This window comes from Balaenoptera ricei, chromosome 19 (genome assembly GCF_028023285.1).
Source record: "Balaenoptera ricei isolate mBalRic1 chromosome 19, mBalRic1.hap2, whole genome shotgun sequence".
Taxonomy (NCBI): Eukaryota; Metazoa; Chordata; class Mammalia; order Artiodactyla; family Balaenopteridae; genus Balaenoptera; species Balaenoptera ricei.
In genome coordinates, this window is record NC_082657.1 from 14,024,581 (window position 1) to 14,038,195 (window position 13,615).

At 52.8% G+C, this 13,615-nt stretch overlaps 1 protein-coding gene across 1 annotated transcript; it reads left to right on the top strand.

The window, feature by feature from the left end:
• The first annotated feature begins 3,026 nt into the window (after positions 1 to 3,026).
• On the top strand, positions 3,027 to 13,363 carry LOC132353982 (galectin-7-like). Its single transcript, XM_059905480.1, has 4 exons — positions 3,027 to 3,177; positions 11,547 to 11,664; positions 12,423 to 12,624; positions 13,250 to 13,363. Exons 1-4 carry the CDS (start codon positions 3,027 to 3,029, stop codon positions 13,361 to 13,363), a joined length of 585 nt encoding a protein of 194 aa, XP_059761463.1.
• Positions 13,364 to 13,615: the final 252 nt, after the last annotated feature.

Consider the following 13,615-nt stretch of genomic DNA (forward strand, 5'->3'; position numbering starts at 1 on the left):
TCCCTGACCAGGGATCGAACCCAGGCCCCCTGCATTGGGAGAGTGGGGTCTTACCCACTGGACCGCCAAGGAAGTCCCAAAGGGTAATATCTTGGGTGGCATATTTGTCACCCTTCAACACACACACACACATATTTACATCCATCTTTCTTTCTCTTTTATGTGTATATAATACTCATCAGTCACAGAGGGCAAGTAGGACTCCACTCATACAAGGTACCCGGAACAGTCAAATTCGCAGAGACAGGAAGTAGCATGGTGGTGGCCAGGGGGTGTGGACAGGGGAACAAGGAGCCAGTGTTTAGTGGGGACAGGTTTCAGTTGGGGAAGGAGAAAAAGTTCTGGGGTTGGATGGTGGTGAGGGTTGCACAACAATGTGAATGTACTTGAGGTCACTGAACTGTACATTTAACACAGGGTTATAATGGTAAATTCCATGGTTTTCTATTTTAACACAATTTAAAAAAACTTTTAAAAATAATCCTCTCCAAAAAAAACCCAACTCATGCAATCATTACTTCAAACGGATACTTCCAATTCCAGTCCTCCTCTTCTGCCTTCCTTTCCTCCTTCCGCTGAGCACCTGGGTGCTCCAGCTGTTATGCTGGTGAGTAAGTGCTGCCTCTGGGGGGTGGGGGGCCCACAGGGTGGGGCGAGGGGGCTGAGGGGGCGCCCCTCTCCCAGGGCTGGGTCAGCTGGGGTGTCAGAGGGAGCCGGGGAGGAGGGCGCTCAGCAGAGCCTGGCCCTCAGGAGGGGGGCGAGGAGGGCGGCGGGACAGAGGGGAGCGCAGCCCCGACGTGGGAGGAGATGTCTGGGCAGGGTTGAGGGTCCCTGAGAGGTCCTGTAGCCCAGCGGGGGTGGGGGGGCGTCTCCGGGGGGAGGAAATGCCCTGTGGGTGTCAGCGATGGAAGGAAGTCCAGAGCTGCTCTCTCCCTGTCAGAGGAGGGACGTATAGATGTGGACCAAAGAAATGGGCCGTGAAGCCTGTGACATCGGACTGGAATTGGAAGTATCCGTTTGAAGTAATGATTGCATGAGTTGGGGTTTTTCTGGAGAGGATTATTTTTAAAAGTTTTTTTAAATTGTGTTAAAATAGAAAACCATGGAATTTACCATTATAACCCTGTGTTAAATGTACAGTTCAGTGACCTCAAGTACATTCACATTGTTGTGCAACCCTCACCACCATCCAACCCCAGAACTTTTTCTCCTTCCCCAACTGAAACCTGTCCCCACTAAACACTGGCTCCTTGTTCCCCTGTCCACACCCCCTGGCCACCACCATGCTACTTCCTGTCTCTGCGAATTTGACTGTTCCGGGTACCTTGTATGAGTGGAGTCCTACTTGCCCTCTGTGACTGATGAGTATTATATACACATAAAAGAGAAAGAAAGATGGATGTAAATATGTGTGTGTGTGTGTTGAAGGGTGACAAATATGCCACCCAAGATATTACCCTTTGGGACTTCCTTGGCGGTCCAGTGGGTAAGACCCCACTCTCCCAATGCAGGGGGCCTGGGTTCGATCCCTGGTCAGGGAACCAGATCCCGCATGCCACAACTAAGAGTTTGCATGCTGCAACGAAGATCCCGCATGCCACAGTGAAGACCTGGCACAGCCTAAATAAATAGATATTAAACACCACCACCACCAACAGAATATGCCCCTTTGGCATGAGGATTATTTTGAGCTAAAAGCACTTGAAAAGCAGCAAATACAGGAAGGGCATTCTAATCTCCCCTTTTCTCCTGAAAACAGGAGATAAAAACTGCTACGAGAAAGACACCCTACTTGTACCCAAGGAAAGTAACATTTTTATCAGCAAGCTGAGACCTAGAGAGTTCAATGAAAACAGGCCTTGTTAAAACAATTCTTATCTTCCTTTAGCCTCCCCACATATTAGTTACTTTTCCACAATTGCTTTTATTGTTCTTAGCTTGAAGGTTTAGCTGTTTCTTTGCGTTTATTTCCTTATGAGGGCTCCAGGATCACGGAAAACATTTAAATGTGTATACAGGGACTTCCCTGGCGGTGCAGTGGTTAAGAATCCGCCTACCAATGCAGGGAACACAGGTTCGAGCCCTGGTCCGGGAAGATCCCACATGCCGCGGAGCAACTAAGCCCGTGCGCCACAACTACTGAGCCTGTGCTCTAGAGCCCCTGAGCCACAACTACTGAAGCCCACGTGCCTAGAGCCCGTGCTCCACAGCAAGAGAAGCCACTGCAATGAGGAGCCCGTGCACCGCAACGAAGAGTAGCCCCCGCTCGCTGCTACTTGAGAAAGCCCGCGCATAGCAATAAGGACCCAACACAGCCCAAAATAAAGAAATTAATTAATTAAGTAATTAATTAAAAAACAAAAAACAAAGTCAGGCAAGACAGAAGATGTGTGGACCCTTTGTGTCATTTGAATATCTGTAGCCCTGCCAGGCAAGAAAAATAGGAAAGGAACTCAGCTAGACAAAATACTAGATCAAGTTTGGTCAGGCAAAAATGTCATCTGAATGTATGTGGCTGACACATCAAGCTTGGAGAATGTGTCACTTGAATGTGGCTCCCTTCCTAAACCCACTAGCAGCAGCTACTCCCATGCAAATGGCATATCCTGGTGTGTGTCACACAGCTCTAGGCACTTGAGCAACATTCACCCTTTAGTTTCTCACTGTCATCTAATTGAGTCTATGGGGTAGGGACTGCTGTCACCCCTGTTTTACTGACATAACGAGAAAAGCAACTGTCTTCAGATCACGTAGTGAGGGAATGCAGCGCCAAAAAAATGATCCCAGGCCTCTGGCCCTTCACCACTATGTTTTAAAGGATTTTTAAAAGTTGTAAACCCTCAGGGACAAAGAAAAGGAGAGCGAAGACAAATTTAGGTACTGGATATGTGGTAACCTCTTAGTAAACCCCAGACATTGAATCCTAGGCTGGAGTTGGAAAACTATAGAAGAAACTCATTGAATTCAGAACCACCAAACAGCTCGGGAATCCATGGCACCAGGTGCTTCTGGAGGTGGGACAAAAAATGGGAGGCAGGCTTTCCGGGCAGCGGGAACGGAGGTGGGCCTGGCGGGTCCGCGCTGCCTCGGGGCTGCAGCCCGGGTCCCCGCCCGCCCCAGCGCCCGCCGCCGGCCGGCTGAGCCCCGCGCCTCCGTCCTGGGCCGCGGTGGCCGGAGGTGCGCCCAGGTCCGCGAGACAGGTGGGCGCAGAGGCCGCTTGTTTTGGGGGGGGGTGCCCGCAGCGAGGTTCCGGCGCCTCCGCGGAGCATCGCGGGCCCGGGCCTGGGGGCTCCGCGGCTTGCTCTGCTCTCCGCACTTTCCCGGCTCTGAAGCCTCGAGAACACGGCTAGACAGCAGTAGTTTGATGCGGAGTTTGCCTATTGGGAACTAAGGGGCCTGCTGGGATCTCAGTTCTCGGCTGGCCCCGGAACACGAGGTTACCAGGCGTGTGACGGCAGCAGGCAGGAGTGAGCCGCTGGTGCGGTGATGAGCAGGGAAGGGAGGACAGCGGCTGTTGGCCTGTGAACCTCGGCAAGAATGACCAGCCGACACAGTCCGGACCAAGGTCGGTGCGCCCAGCTCGGTCCTGTGCGCTGGTCAGTGGAAGAGACCTGCAGGTGTGGCTCTTGTCACTCTAGGACTGGCTTCGGGACAGATGCTGATGCGCCCAGGGCACCGCCCTCAGTTCTCCAGGAGAGCGCGCCGGGTGGAGCCAGGGGGGTGTGCCAACTCAGCACCTCGGCCACGGCCCTCCAGTGGGCTGGCAAGGGCAGTGGGGAGCCGGGGCAGGTCACGGCCTTGGGAATGTCCTCTGATGAAAAAGAACCCTCAGGCTTATAAAATAACTTGTGTGTGGAACGTTGGTGTGTTGCAAAGCAGTTCTGTGTGCTTTTTCCCCTTGGTGTGGCTCAGCAGTGCTGAGGCAGCAGGCGGGATACAGAAGAAGTGTGAGCAGAGACCGTCTGGAGTCCCCAACCTCCAGAGAAACTAAAGGTGACAGCCAGCCTAGTGAAGAGGACAGGAGTTGGGGCCGGTGGTGGCAGGAAGGCGCCCGAAGGAAGCGTGTCCCATCTGCGGTGGCGGTAACCCACCAGACGCCCCTCGTCTCAGGGCCCTAATCCTGGCTGCAGCCGGGTGGTCAGGGAAGCTACAAGGTCTTCTGGGCGAGCAGAGCCCACAGTCCTGAGCTGTTCTTCGCTGTGTTTGGGTCATCTGCCCCCATCCAAGGGGAGAGATCTAGATGAGGTTTAAGAATTAGTGCTTTAAGAATGTGGATCTCATAGTTGAAACCTTGGAACACGTGTTTTCAGCACAAGGTCTTAAAGTGAATGGAAGGATCTAACGCCTTTTCAAGGAGGGTGTCTCCATGTGGGCTGAACTAGAGAATAAATGGGTCTTGAATTAAAAAACAAAAAAAAAATGGGAGGCTGAGAGGTGACAGCTGTACACAGAGACAACTACCTGGGGACTTCAACCACCTTTCCATTGGGAAGGAAAGGGAGGGCTGGCGTAAAGGACAGCTAGGGGCAAAATCTCCACGAAAGTGAAACGAATAGAAAGTTGGGTGCATCTGAATGTATTGAGAGATTTTGTCAAGGGACAGAGAACTCAGGATTCCAGTTCAAAAGAAGTACATATGAGTACGTTTTCATAAGACAAAATGAAACAAATACAAAATAGGATGATCATTAACTCCAGGAAAAACATAAAGATATGCAAAAAGGAGAACCCTTCACGGATACACCACATGGCTGGCTGGTGAATGGTGCCAACAGAGTCACAGGAATGTAAACACTGACCACTGATCTAACCAAAATGACTTTGTAAGTCTCTTGGTAAATAGTAAGAGGGCACACGTACACAGTGAGAGGGAGGAGGTGAGGAAATGAAAGAAAGCTACATCCTCTTCCTCTTTAGTGGGTGTCTCAATACATAATGCCCCAACAGAAAGATCCAGAAGTAGCAATAAGTAGATTATTTACAGCTATGGAGGGAAAGATCCAGCTAAAATTGCTTTGCCTCTCCTGAAGGGGAAATGAGGAGGTGGGTGGGGAGAAAACTACTGTTCTTTCACCCCAAGCTTTGTAAAACTGTGTCTTTAAATGTTATGCATGTATATTTTTGGCCATATTAAACTTGGAGAGAAAAAGGACTCAGTACAACCTCTGGGTCACGACGAACATTATTCTGTCTGCAGGTACAGGTTTTACTTCCTGACCAAAATTTCTGGTCATGGTATGTTTCAGACAGGAAGGACGAGGAAGGTGGAGGGTCAAATGGCTCTTCTGCTGCTGGGTCAGTTTCCTGCAAAGAATTTTCCAGAAGCCCCACACAGAATATCCACTTACATGCATTTAGCTACCTGTGGTTACAAAGGGAAGTGGATGTAGTGGTTTTAAAATACACCGACCAGGGGACTTCCCTGCTGGTCCAGTGGTTAAGACTCTGCACTTCCGCTGCAGGGGGCACGGGTTTGATCCCTGGTTGGGGAACTAAGATCCCGCATGCACGACGAGGCCAAAATAATAATAATCATTCTTTTTAAAAGAGCTATGTTGGGCTGGAGAAGTGGACAGATGGGTGGGAGGAAAGATGTTGTTTACCCACTATTTGAATCTGTAGACTATGTGCATGAATAACTTTGATTAAAAAATAACAAGGGACTTCCCTGGTGGCACAGTGGTTAAGAAACCGCCTGCCAGTGCAGGAGACACAGGTTCGATCCCTGGTCCGGGAAGACCCCACATGCCGTGGGGCAACTAAACCCACGAGCTACAACTACTGAGCCCGCGTGCTGCAACTACTGAAGCCCGCGCACCTAGAGCCCGTGCTCCACAACAAGAGAAGCCACCGCAGTGCAATGAGAAGCCCGCGCACCGCAACGAAGACCCAACACAGCCAAAAAAATAAAAATTAAATTAAATCATAAAAAAAAATAACAAAAGTATGAAATTAATACCAAAAATACCTCCACCAATTCTTTGGCACTTCTGCTACCATGAGGTGGAGGCTTAAATGCAGGCCAACCTCAGTTGTTCACTCATAACAAATAGAATGTAGCCTGAAGAGATTTGGCATGACTTCCCAGAGCAGGTTAGAAAAGAGGAGGCAGCTTTCATCTGGTGAGCTGAAAGGGCACTGGCTTTTGGAGCCCTGAGCTGCCGAGAAGGAGGTCTGGCTACTCTGAAGATGCACAGGCTTCCTAGGAAGGCTGTGTGCAGGTCACCCAGATGATCCCAGCCCCGTAGTAACAGAGGTTGCCCAGATACCATGGAACCTTAAGACAAGCCATTCCCTCTGTGCCCTGTCCGAACCCTTGACCTACCGAAGCCATGAGCCCACACACACACAATGGCTGTTTTAAGCCGCAAAGCGTTGGGGTAATTGGCTTCACAACAAAAGTAACTGGAACCCGGGGAAATGCAACAGCCACATGGCCGTCCTGGACTGAGTCAGGAGTCTGATTAAGAAAGAAAGTGACAGTGGGTATTGGGTGGTCAGCTGGTGCTCCCTGTTACAGGCCACCCCTTTGTCTACAATAACATTCATCTGTCCTCTTCTTCCCCTCCCCAGACCACTCACCTCCTCTTCCAGTGGAGACAACCCTAAGCGCCCATCTGGTTACTGTGTCCAGCCCAGAGGCCAGGATTTTGGTGGAAGACACACACAGTCCTCTTTGTCACGCCCAGCCAAGGCTGGCCCTAGACACCCAATAAACTAAGGTGAAGGCATTCTTATTCAGGAAACGGGAAACAGGGCAACGTGCAGCAGACACTAGTCCATAGCAAAGGTCAAGCCCACTGGACATGAAGATCAAAGAGTGGTTCTGGTTCTGCCTCCAGGGAGGTTCTTCTTGTCTTCACTGCTTTCCAAGGCCTCATCTGGGGGGTAGGGATGTTGGAGAGGATGCTCTTTTTGGGAACCACGGTAGCCCGGATTCTGTAACATCAGAACCCCAAGTTTGATTTATTCCCCCTCCATTTTGAAAATGTTCACACTTACAGAAAAGTTAAAAGAAGAGGACAATGAACACCTGCAGAGACGTCATCTAGGCTCCCAGGTGCGTTCATATTTCCCACATCTGCCATTTCTCTCTGGGAGCCATTGGAAGGCAAGTTGCACACATCATGACACTTCACCCCTAAATACTTCAGTGTGCAGTTTTTTTTAAATTTTTTTGGCTGCACCAGGTCTTCGTTGCAGCAGGGGGGATCTAGTTCCCTGACCAGGTATCAAACCCGGGCCCCCTGCATTGGGAGCGCGGGGTCTTAAACTGGACCACCAGGGAAGTCCCTTCAGTGTGCATTTTTGAAGCATAATTCTCCCGTATAACCACAGTACAAATCACACCTAAAAATACTAACATAAATTTAATCATGTAATTATTAGCTCACACGGACACCTCCATTTCCAGTCCAATGTCACAGGGTTCACGGCCCATTTCTTTGGTGCACATCTATACGTCCCTCCTCTGACAGGGAGAGAGCAGCTCTGGGCTTCCTTCCATCGCTGACACCCACATGGCATTTCCTGCCCCCGGGGAAGCCCCCCGCCCCCGCTGGGCTCCAGGACCTCTCAGGGACCCTCACCCCTGCCCAGACACCTCCTCCCACGTCGGGGCTGTGCTCCCCTCTGTCCCGCCGCCCTCCTCGCCCCCCTCCTGAGGGCCAGCCTCTGCTGAGCGCCCTCCTCCCCGGCTCCCTCTGACACCCCAGCTGACCCAGCCCTGGGGGAGGGGCGCCCCCTCACCCCACCCTGTGGGCCCCCCACCCCCCAGAGGCAGCACTTACTCACCAGCATAACAGCTGGAGCGCCCAAGTGCTCAGCGGAAGGAGGAAAGGAAGGCAGAAGAGGAGGAGAAACAGCAAATCAGTGTTCTCACAGCGCAAGATGGAAATGTACAGGTTACTTAGGACTTGGAGAGACAGTGGAAATACTTAAAACTCAACATGTCAAAATCCCACATTCTGATTACAATGTTTAAAGGGGTTTAATGAACTCAGTTTATCAATGGAACCAAATAGGACAGCAACTGCTTCTCCTTAGCAAGTGATTGGGTTGATACAATTTACTATATTTATAAATAAAACTGTAAGGTTTCCAGTGGACTTCCTAGCTTCAGAAAAAGGTCACATTTTGGGGAATTCCCTGGTGGTCCGGTGGTCAGGACTCGGTGCTTTCATTGCCGAGGGCCCGGGTTCAATTCCTCATCAGGGGAAACAGATCCCACAAGTCAAGCACAGCAGGGCCAAAAAAAAAGGTCAGATTTTGAAAACATGTCATTTTCCTCATTGGTAAACGAATTTACAAAACCAATCCAGCCCCTGAATTATCTTCACTGTATATGAAAACCAACCCAAAGTCTCCAAGAAGCTGACATGGACAGAGTCTGGGATTTTCCATTCCCACAAACACCGTGGTACACTTAGCACCCTTCGCCCCAGTTACTTCTGAAGGAGGGAAAGCCAGCAAACTCCGCCTGCTGGACAGCCCTCTCTTTGTTTTCATGGCAAATGAACTTGGTGGCTCTTAAATGCTGACGAGTGACAGTGTTTCCTGGGGCAGGCGGAGGGGGACTGGCTGTTTCAGGGGCTAAAACTTGATTGGGTTGGTGGTTGCCCAGGTCTGTGTATTGTCAGGGTTCATGGAAGTGTTCTGCTAAAACCTGGATGATTTACGAGCGTGACCTACAGCTCGAGAAAACAAAAAGAGTATTGGGAAATAAGGACATCCACCACTTATTTAGAGGTGAAACAAAAATGCTCCTAAGCATATTATTCCAGAACTGATCGAAGATAATCAACACAAATGAATAAGAATCCAGCCAGGATGCCCATATGTGACTTCTGAGAAAAGAACTAGCAATCAAACTGGCAACAGACTGAATGCAAACATTTGGCCAAACATCCAGGTCAAGTCAGGACTTGCAGGGCGGAAGCATGTGGAGAAATATCCCACCACAATGAGGAAATCGGGGAAAAGATGAGCTAGTGGGATACACAGCAATATACAGAATGAGGTATAGAAAAGGGACACCCTTAGTGATCAGAGTAATGGAGTCCACCATCCTGGGAAACTCTCCACCGAGTAGATGTTGGTGGTACCACCTCAGACCCCACTGTCCTCTCTATTGAAAGTCCCGATGAGGTGCCCTTGGCACACAGAGCGGCTCCAGCCCAGGCCCTGGCCCGTCCTTGCTGTGAGGCCTTGGTGAGAGGCTGGCCCTCTCTAAGCCTGCTTTCTCCTCTGCCAAATGGGGGTGACTGCAGCCCGCAACGAAAGGCCTAAATGCAGCTGCCCAGCCTCCCTGTCCGAGGCCCTGGCTCCTCCAACTGCCCTAGCTGCGTGGTCAGGGGCCTGGAGGGAGGCTGGGCCGCCCGCGAGGCTGTGGCTCAGGTTCTGAGTCTGCTTGTCTCCACCCAGAGTTTCCGTTCCTGGCTCTGCCCCAGGCCTCTTCTCCCTCTGCCGGGTGGGGCGCCAATGGGGGTGGGGTGCGGGGAGTAGGGCGGTGGAAACGGAGAGGGGGCTGCTAGGAGGGGCTTCTGCCCAGCTCCCCCACCCGCCCGTTCCCTGTCTTCCAGAACCCTCTTTCAGCATTCTCCCTCTGACCCCACCCTTCATACCTGGATTCCTCTTCTGGAGTTTTGGGCTGTGGGGAGTGGAAATGGGCCTGGGTGGAGGGTCCCACTTTTTTCTCTTCCTTGGTCTGGCTGGGGGGAGGGTACTAGGACACCCCTCCTTCCCCACCCCCTTGTCCTGAACATCGGATGGGAGAGAGGAAGGGTTCTGGGAGGAGGAGGGAGAGAGACTCAAAGGAGAGAAACAGGAACACGTCGGGGGGCGGGGGGACAGAGACACAGGACAGCCAGAGAGACAGAGAGTCAGAGAGACTAGGGCATCCTGGAGACAGAATAAACCAGAGAGAAACGTCCAGAGATCAAGAAAGCCAGAGACACAGTCCCCGTGGTTCTGCACAGCTGTGTTTTTTGGGCAAACTGCTTCTCATTTCTGAGCCTCAGTTTCCTTATCTGTCAAATAAGGCAGATCAATGGCCCTCCTCAGTGGCCTGTCTGAGATCAGTGGTCTCTCGCACATGCTAGAAAGGCCGGAGGCTTCGTTAATGGCAGCTGTGTTATCTTTTATTCCTTCTTTCACCCATATTAACGGAGCACTTATGTGTGCCAGCCACTGCACTAGGCACCAAGGAGACAGCCTTGACCATCAGGCAAAATATCCTGCCCCTCTGCGCTCCCTTTTCTATTATTATTGTCGTTGCCATGGTTATTATTATATTACAGAAGCATAAACTGGAATTTCAGTGCAGACACATCCTTAGCCCTAGTCAGCAGGTCCCAACCTGGGAGAGAGGGTCCAGAGTTGCAGCCCACAGCTTAGCCTCTCAGGACTCGAGTTTTCCATGATGAAATGGGCATGAGAGTGTTTTCTCTCCGCCAGGCACCAGGAAGGTAAGGCTGGAGGGATGGTGGCTCAATGAGCCTTTTCTGATGTGTTTTTTTTTTAATAAATTTATTTATTTATTTTTGGCTGTGTTGGGTCTTCGTTGCTGCACACAGGCTTTCTCTAGCTGTGGTGAGCACAGGTTTCTCATTGCAGTGGCTTCTCTTGTTGCACAGCACGGGCTCTAGGCCTGCGGGCTTCAATAGTTGTGGCACTTGGGCTCAGTAGCTGTGGCACGCAGGCTCAGTAGTTGTGGCTTGCAGACTCTAGAGCGCAGGCTCAGTAGTTGTGGTGCACGAGCTTAGTTGCTCTGAGGCATGTGGGATCTTCCTGGACCAGGGATCGAACCTGTGTCCTCTCCCCTGGCAGGTGGATTCTTAACCACTGCACTGCCAGGGAAGTCCCTATAATGTTATTATTATTATTATTGTTAACTGTTCCTATCATTATTAGCTCAGAGGAGAGGGACCGTACACCTGGGAATACTCAGGGATTGCAGGGGTGTCAGAGGCCCTAGAACGAGGGTGCTGGCCAGCATGGCCCCAGGGCCAGGGTCTGTGCCAGGTGTGGGTGGTGGGTGTGGAAAGGGGTGATGGTGAGTCACCAGGGCCAGCCACGCCCTGCTTTTACTTAAGGTCCCAGCAGCCATACCCACCACCACCACTGCCTGTCCGCTGTTCCAGCCATGGCAGGGAGATATGTGAGTGCTTCGGGGGTGTGGAGGTGGGGAGGTTTTGGACCGGAGGCTGCACCCGAATCGGGAAGGGGCTGGGGCTTGGCTGAGGTCTCCTGTTTCAAGGAGAAAGTGGGTGTTCGGGCGTGCTATGACGTTCTGGGCTGTTGTTTCTGGGTTGACCCAATCCATCCCATGCTCCCATCTCCCCCTTGGTGTTTCCCCCTTACTTTCTACCTCTCTGAATATCTTCCTGTTGATTCTTTGTGTTCTGCTCTCCAACGCTTTCCCTACGCCTGGCTCTCTTTCCTTTGCCTCTGTGCCCTTTCTGCTCTCTGATTCTGCTGGTCTGGGTCCTGGTCATGTTCTCCCCGGTGCTGACCCATCTGTCTCTCTCCTCTGCCTCCCTGATCCACTTTGGCCCCCGCACTCCTGCTGCTGCAGAATGTGCCCTACAAGACCTCGCTGCCCGATGGCTTCGAAGTCGGCACCGTGATGCTTGTTCGTGGTGTTGTCCCCAGAGGGGCTGACAGGTGAGACCCCCAAGCCTCAGCGGTAAGGGGTGGGAGGTCTCCAGGCTCAGCTGACCTCACTTCTTACAGCCCAGAGAACGAAGCCCCAGGCCAACTTTTCCCACCAGGATCTTGGCATCCCCAGGCTATTTCCCACCTTCTGGAATCTGATGTCTTCACTCATTTGTCCCAGGACAGTGTACCTGGGGTCCCTGCATCCTTCTAAGAATCTGGGGGATCCAGGGCAACAAGGTTCTTACTTATAATCCTATGACTTCCAGTCTGAGTCTGAAGCAACTGTGGAAAAACAGCCTGTGAGTCAGAGGTGCCCTGGGCACCTGGGAGGCCTCAGCAATCAAACCTATGACTTCCTGGGTCGGGAGCGTCAGGATTTCTGGGAATCTACGATGCCTGGGAATACTGGAGTCCCTGGTGTTGTCCCCAGCCCTCTGGGCATTGGGGGATCAGGAGCACTCTGGCTGGGAACAGGAGAACACTTGGGAACCAGGAGCACCCTGGTCTTCAGGACCAGGACTCCTTGGCAACTCCCAGACTCTGGAAATGAGGGGGACCCAGGCCATAGTCCAGTGCCCCTCGCCTAGGTGGATGTGTGTCCAGGTCCCCAGTTGGTTTCTGGATGTCCTGGGATCTGGGCTCCTTGGCCCCCAGTCCACCCCTCCTTCACTGGCGTGTGGCTCTCAGGTCCCTGTAAACTTGGATGTGCTCTGGCAATCGGTAAGTCCTCTCTCCGACGCCCCCTCCCATCCGCCACCTACCAGGTTCTACATAAACCTGCTGTGCAGTGAGGAGCCGAAGAGTGAGACCGTCCTGCATTTCAACCCCCGGCTGGATGAATCCACGGTGGTCTTCAACACCCTGAAGTGTGGCGAGTGGGGCCCAGAGGAGCGTGGCTTAGGCATTCCCTTCCAGCGTGGGCAGAGATTCTACCTGCTCCTCCTCGCCAGCAAAAGAGGCTTCAAGGTGCGTCTCTGCCACAGGGGTGGCCGCCAACACCCAGGTCTCTTCCCTTGGCAAGGCCAGGAAGGCCCTTGGCGGAGGTGGGGAGCAAAGGCGCGGCCAAGGCTGGGCAGGGCGTCCCCAGTCCCTCACCTCCCGTGGCGCAAGCGCACTGAGGGCAGGCGTATGGCGGTGGCAAGGACGCGAGAGCAAGAGCCCAAAGGGTGGGTGTCCTGCGGGGAGGCGTGGACATCCCGGACCCTATTCCCTGTCCACTGGCGTCTGACGTAGCGGCTCTGGGGCAGGGGAATGGATGGGTTGGGAGACAGGACCCAAAATAAGTCCCAGCAGGGAGTGGTCGCTGTAGACCCTCCGCCACCCAGGCCGTTCTCCACTTTCAATCTGTGCGTCACAGTGAGGCGGTGGACGCGGGCCCCGCGGAGACCACATCCACCGCCAAAGCTTAAAAAGCACTCCCGTGCCAACAATGAACTCATTGAATCCTCACGGCAAGGGCTTAGAATCAAGAGTAGCCCTTTTCCTTAACGCGGGGTTGCGTGGGTGACGAGGTCACGCAGCGTGGGTACGAGTCGGGAATGACCCCGCAGTCGCCTCGGGAACCCTAAACCCTGTCTCCTCGCCCCTGCAGGTTGTGGTCGCGGACTCGGAATACCACCACTTTGTCTACCGGCTCCCACCAGAGCGCGCGCGCTTGTTGGAGATTGGCGGGGACGTGCAGCTGGAGTTGGTGGAGATCTTCTGAGCCTTCCCAGGAGGGCGGGTGCGGACGGGGTGCAGGGGTCTTGGGTGGCAAATAAAGTCTTAGCTTCTCGTCTGTGCGCCTCCTGTGTGTCTGTGTCTCCTGCACATAGACGAGGATAGCAGGCTCCGGGAGGTGAAGACACTAAGGGTCACACAGCGATTGCGTGGCTGGGGCGGGTCCTGGCCTGGATCTCCGGGGGCACTTTGTGTCCCTGGAGGCCTGAGGAGGGTCACGATCTGGCGGGGGTGGGGC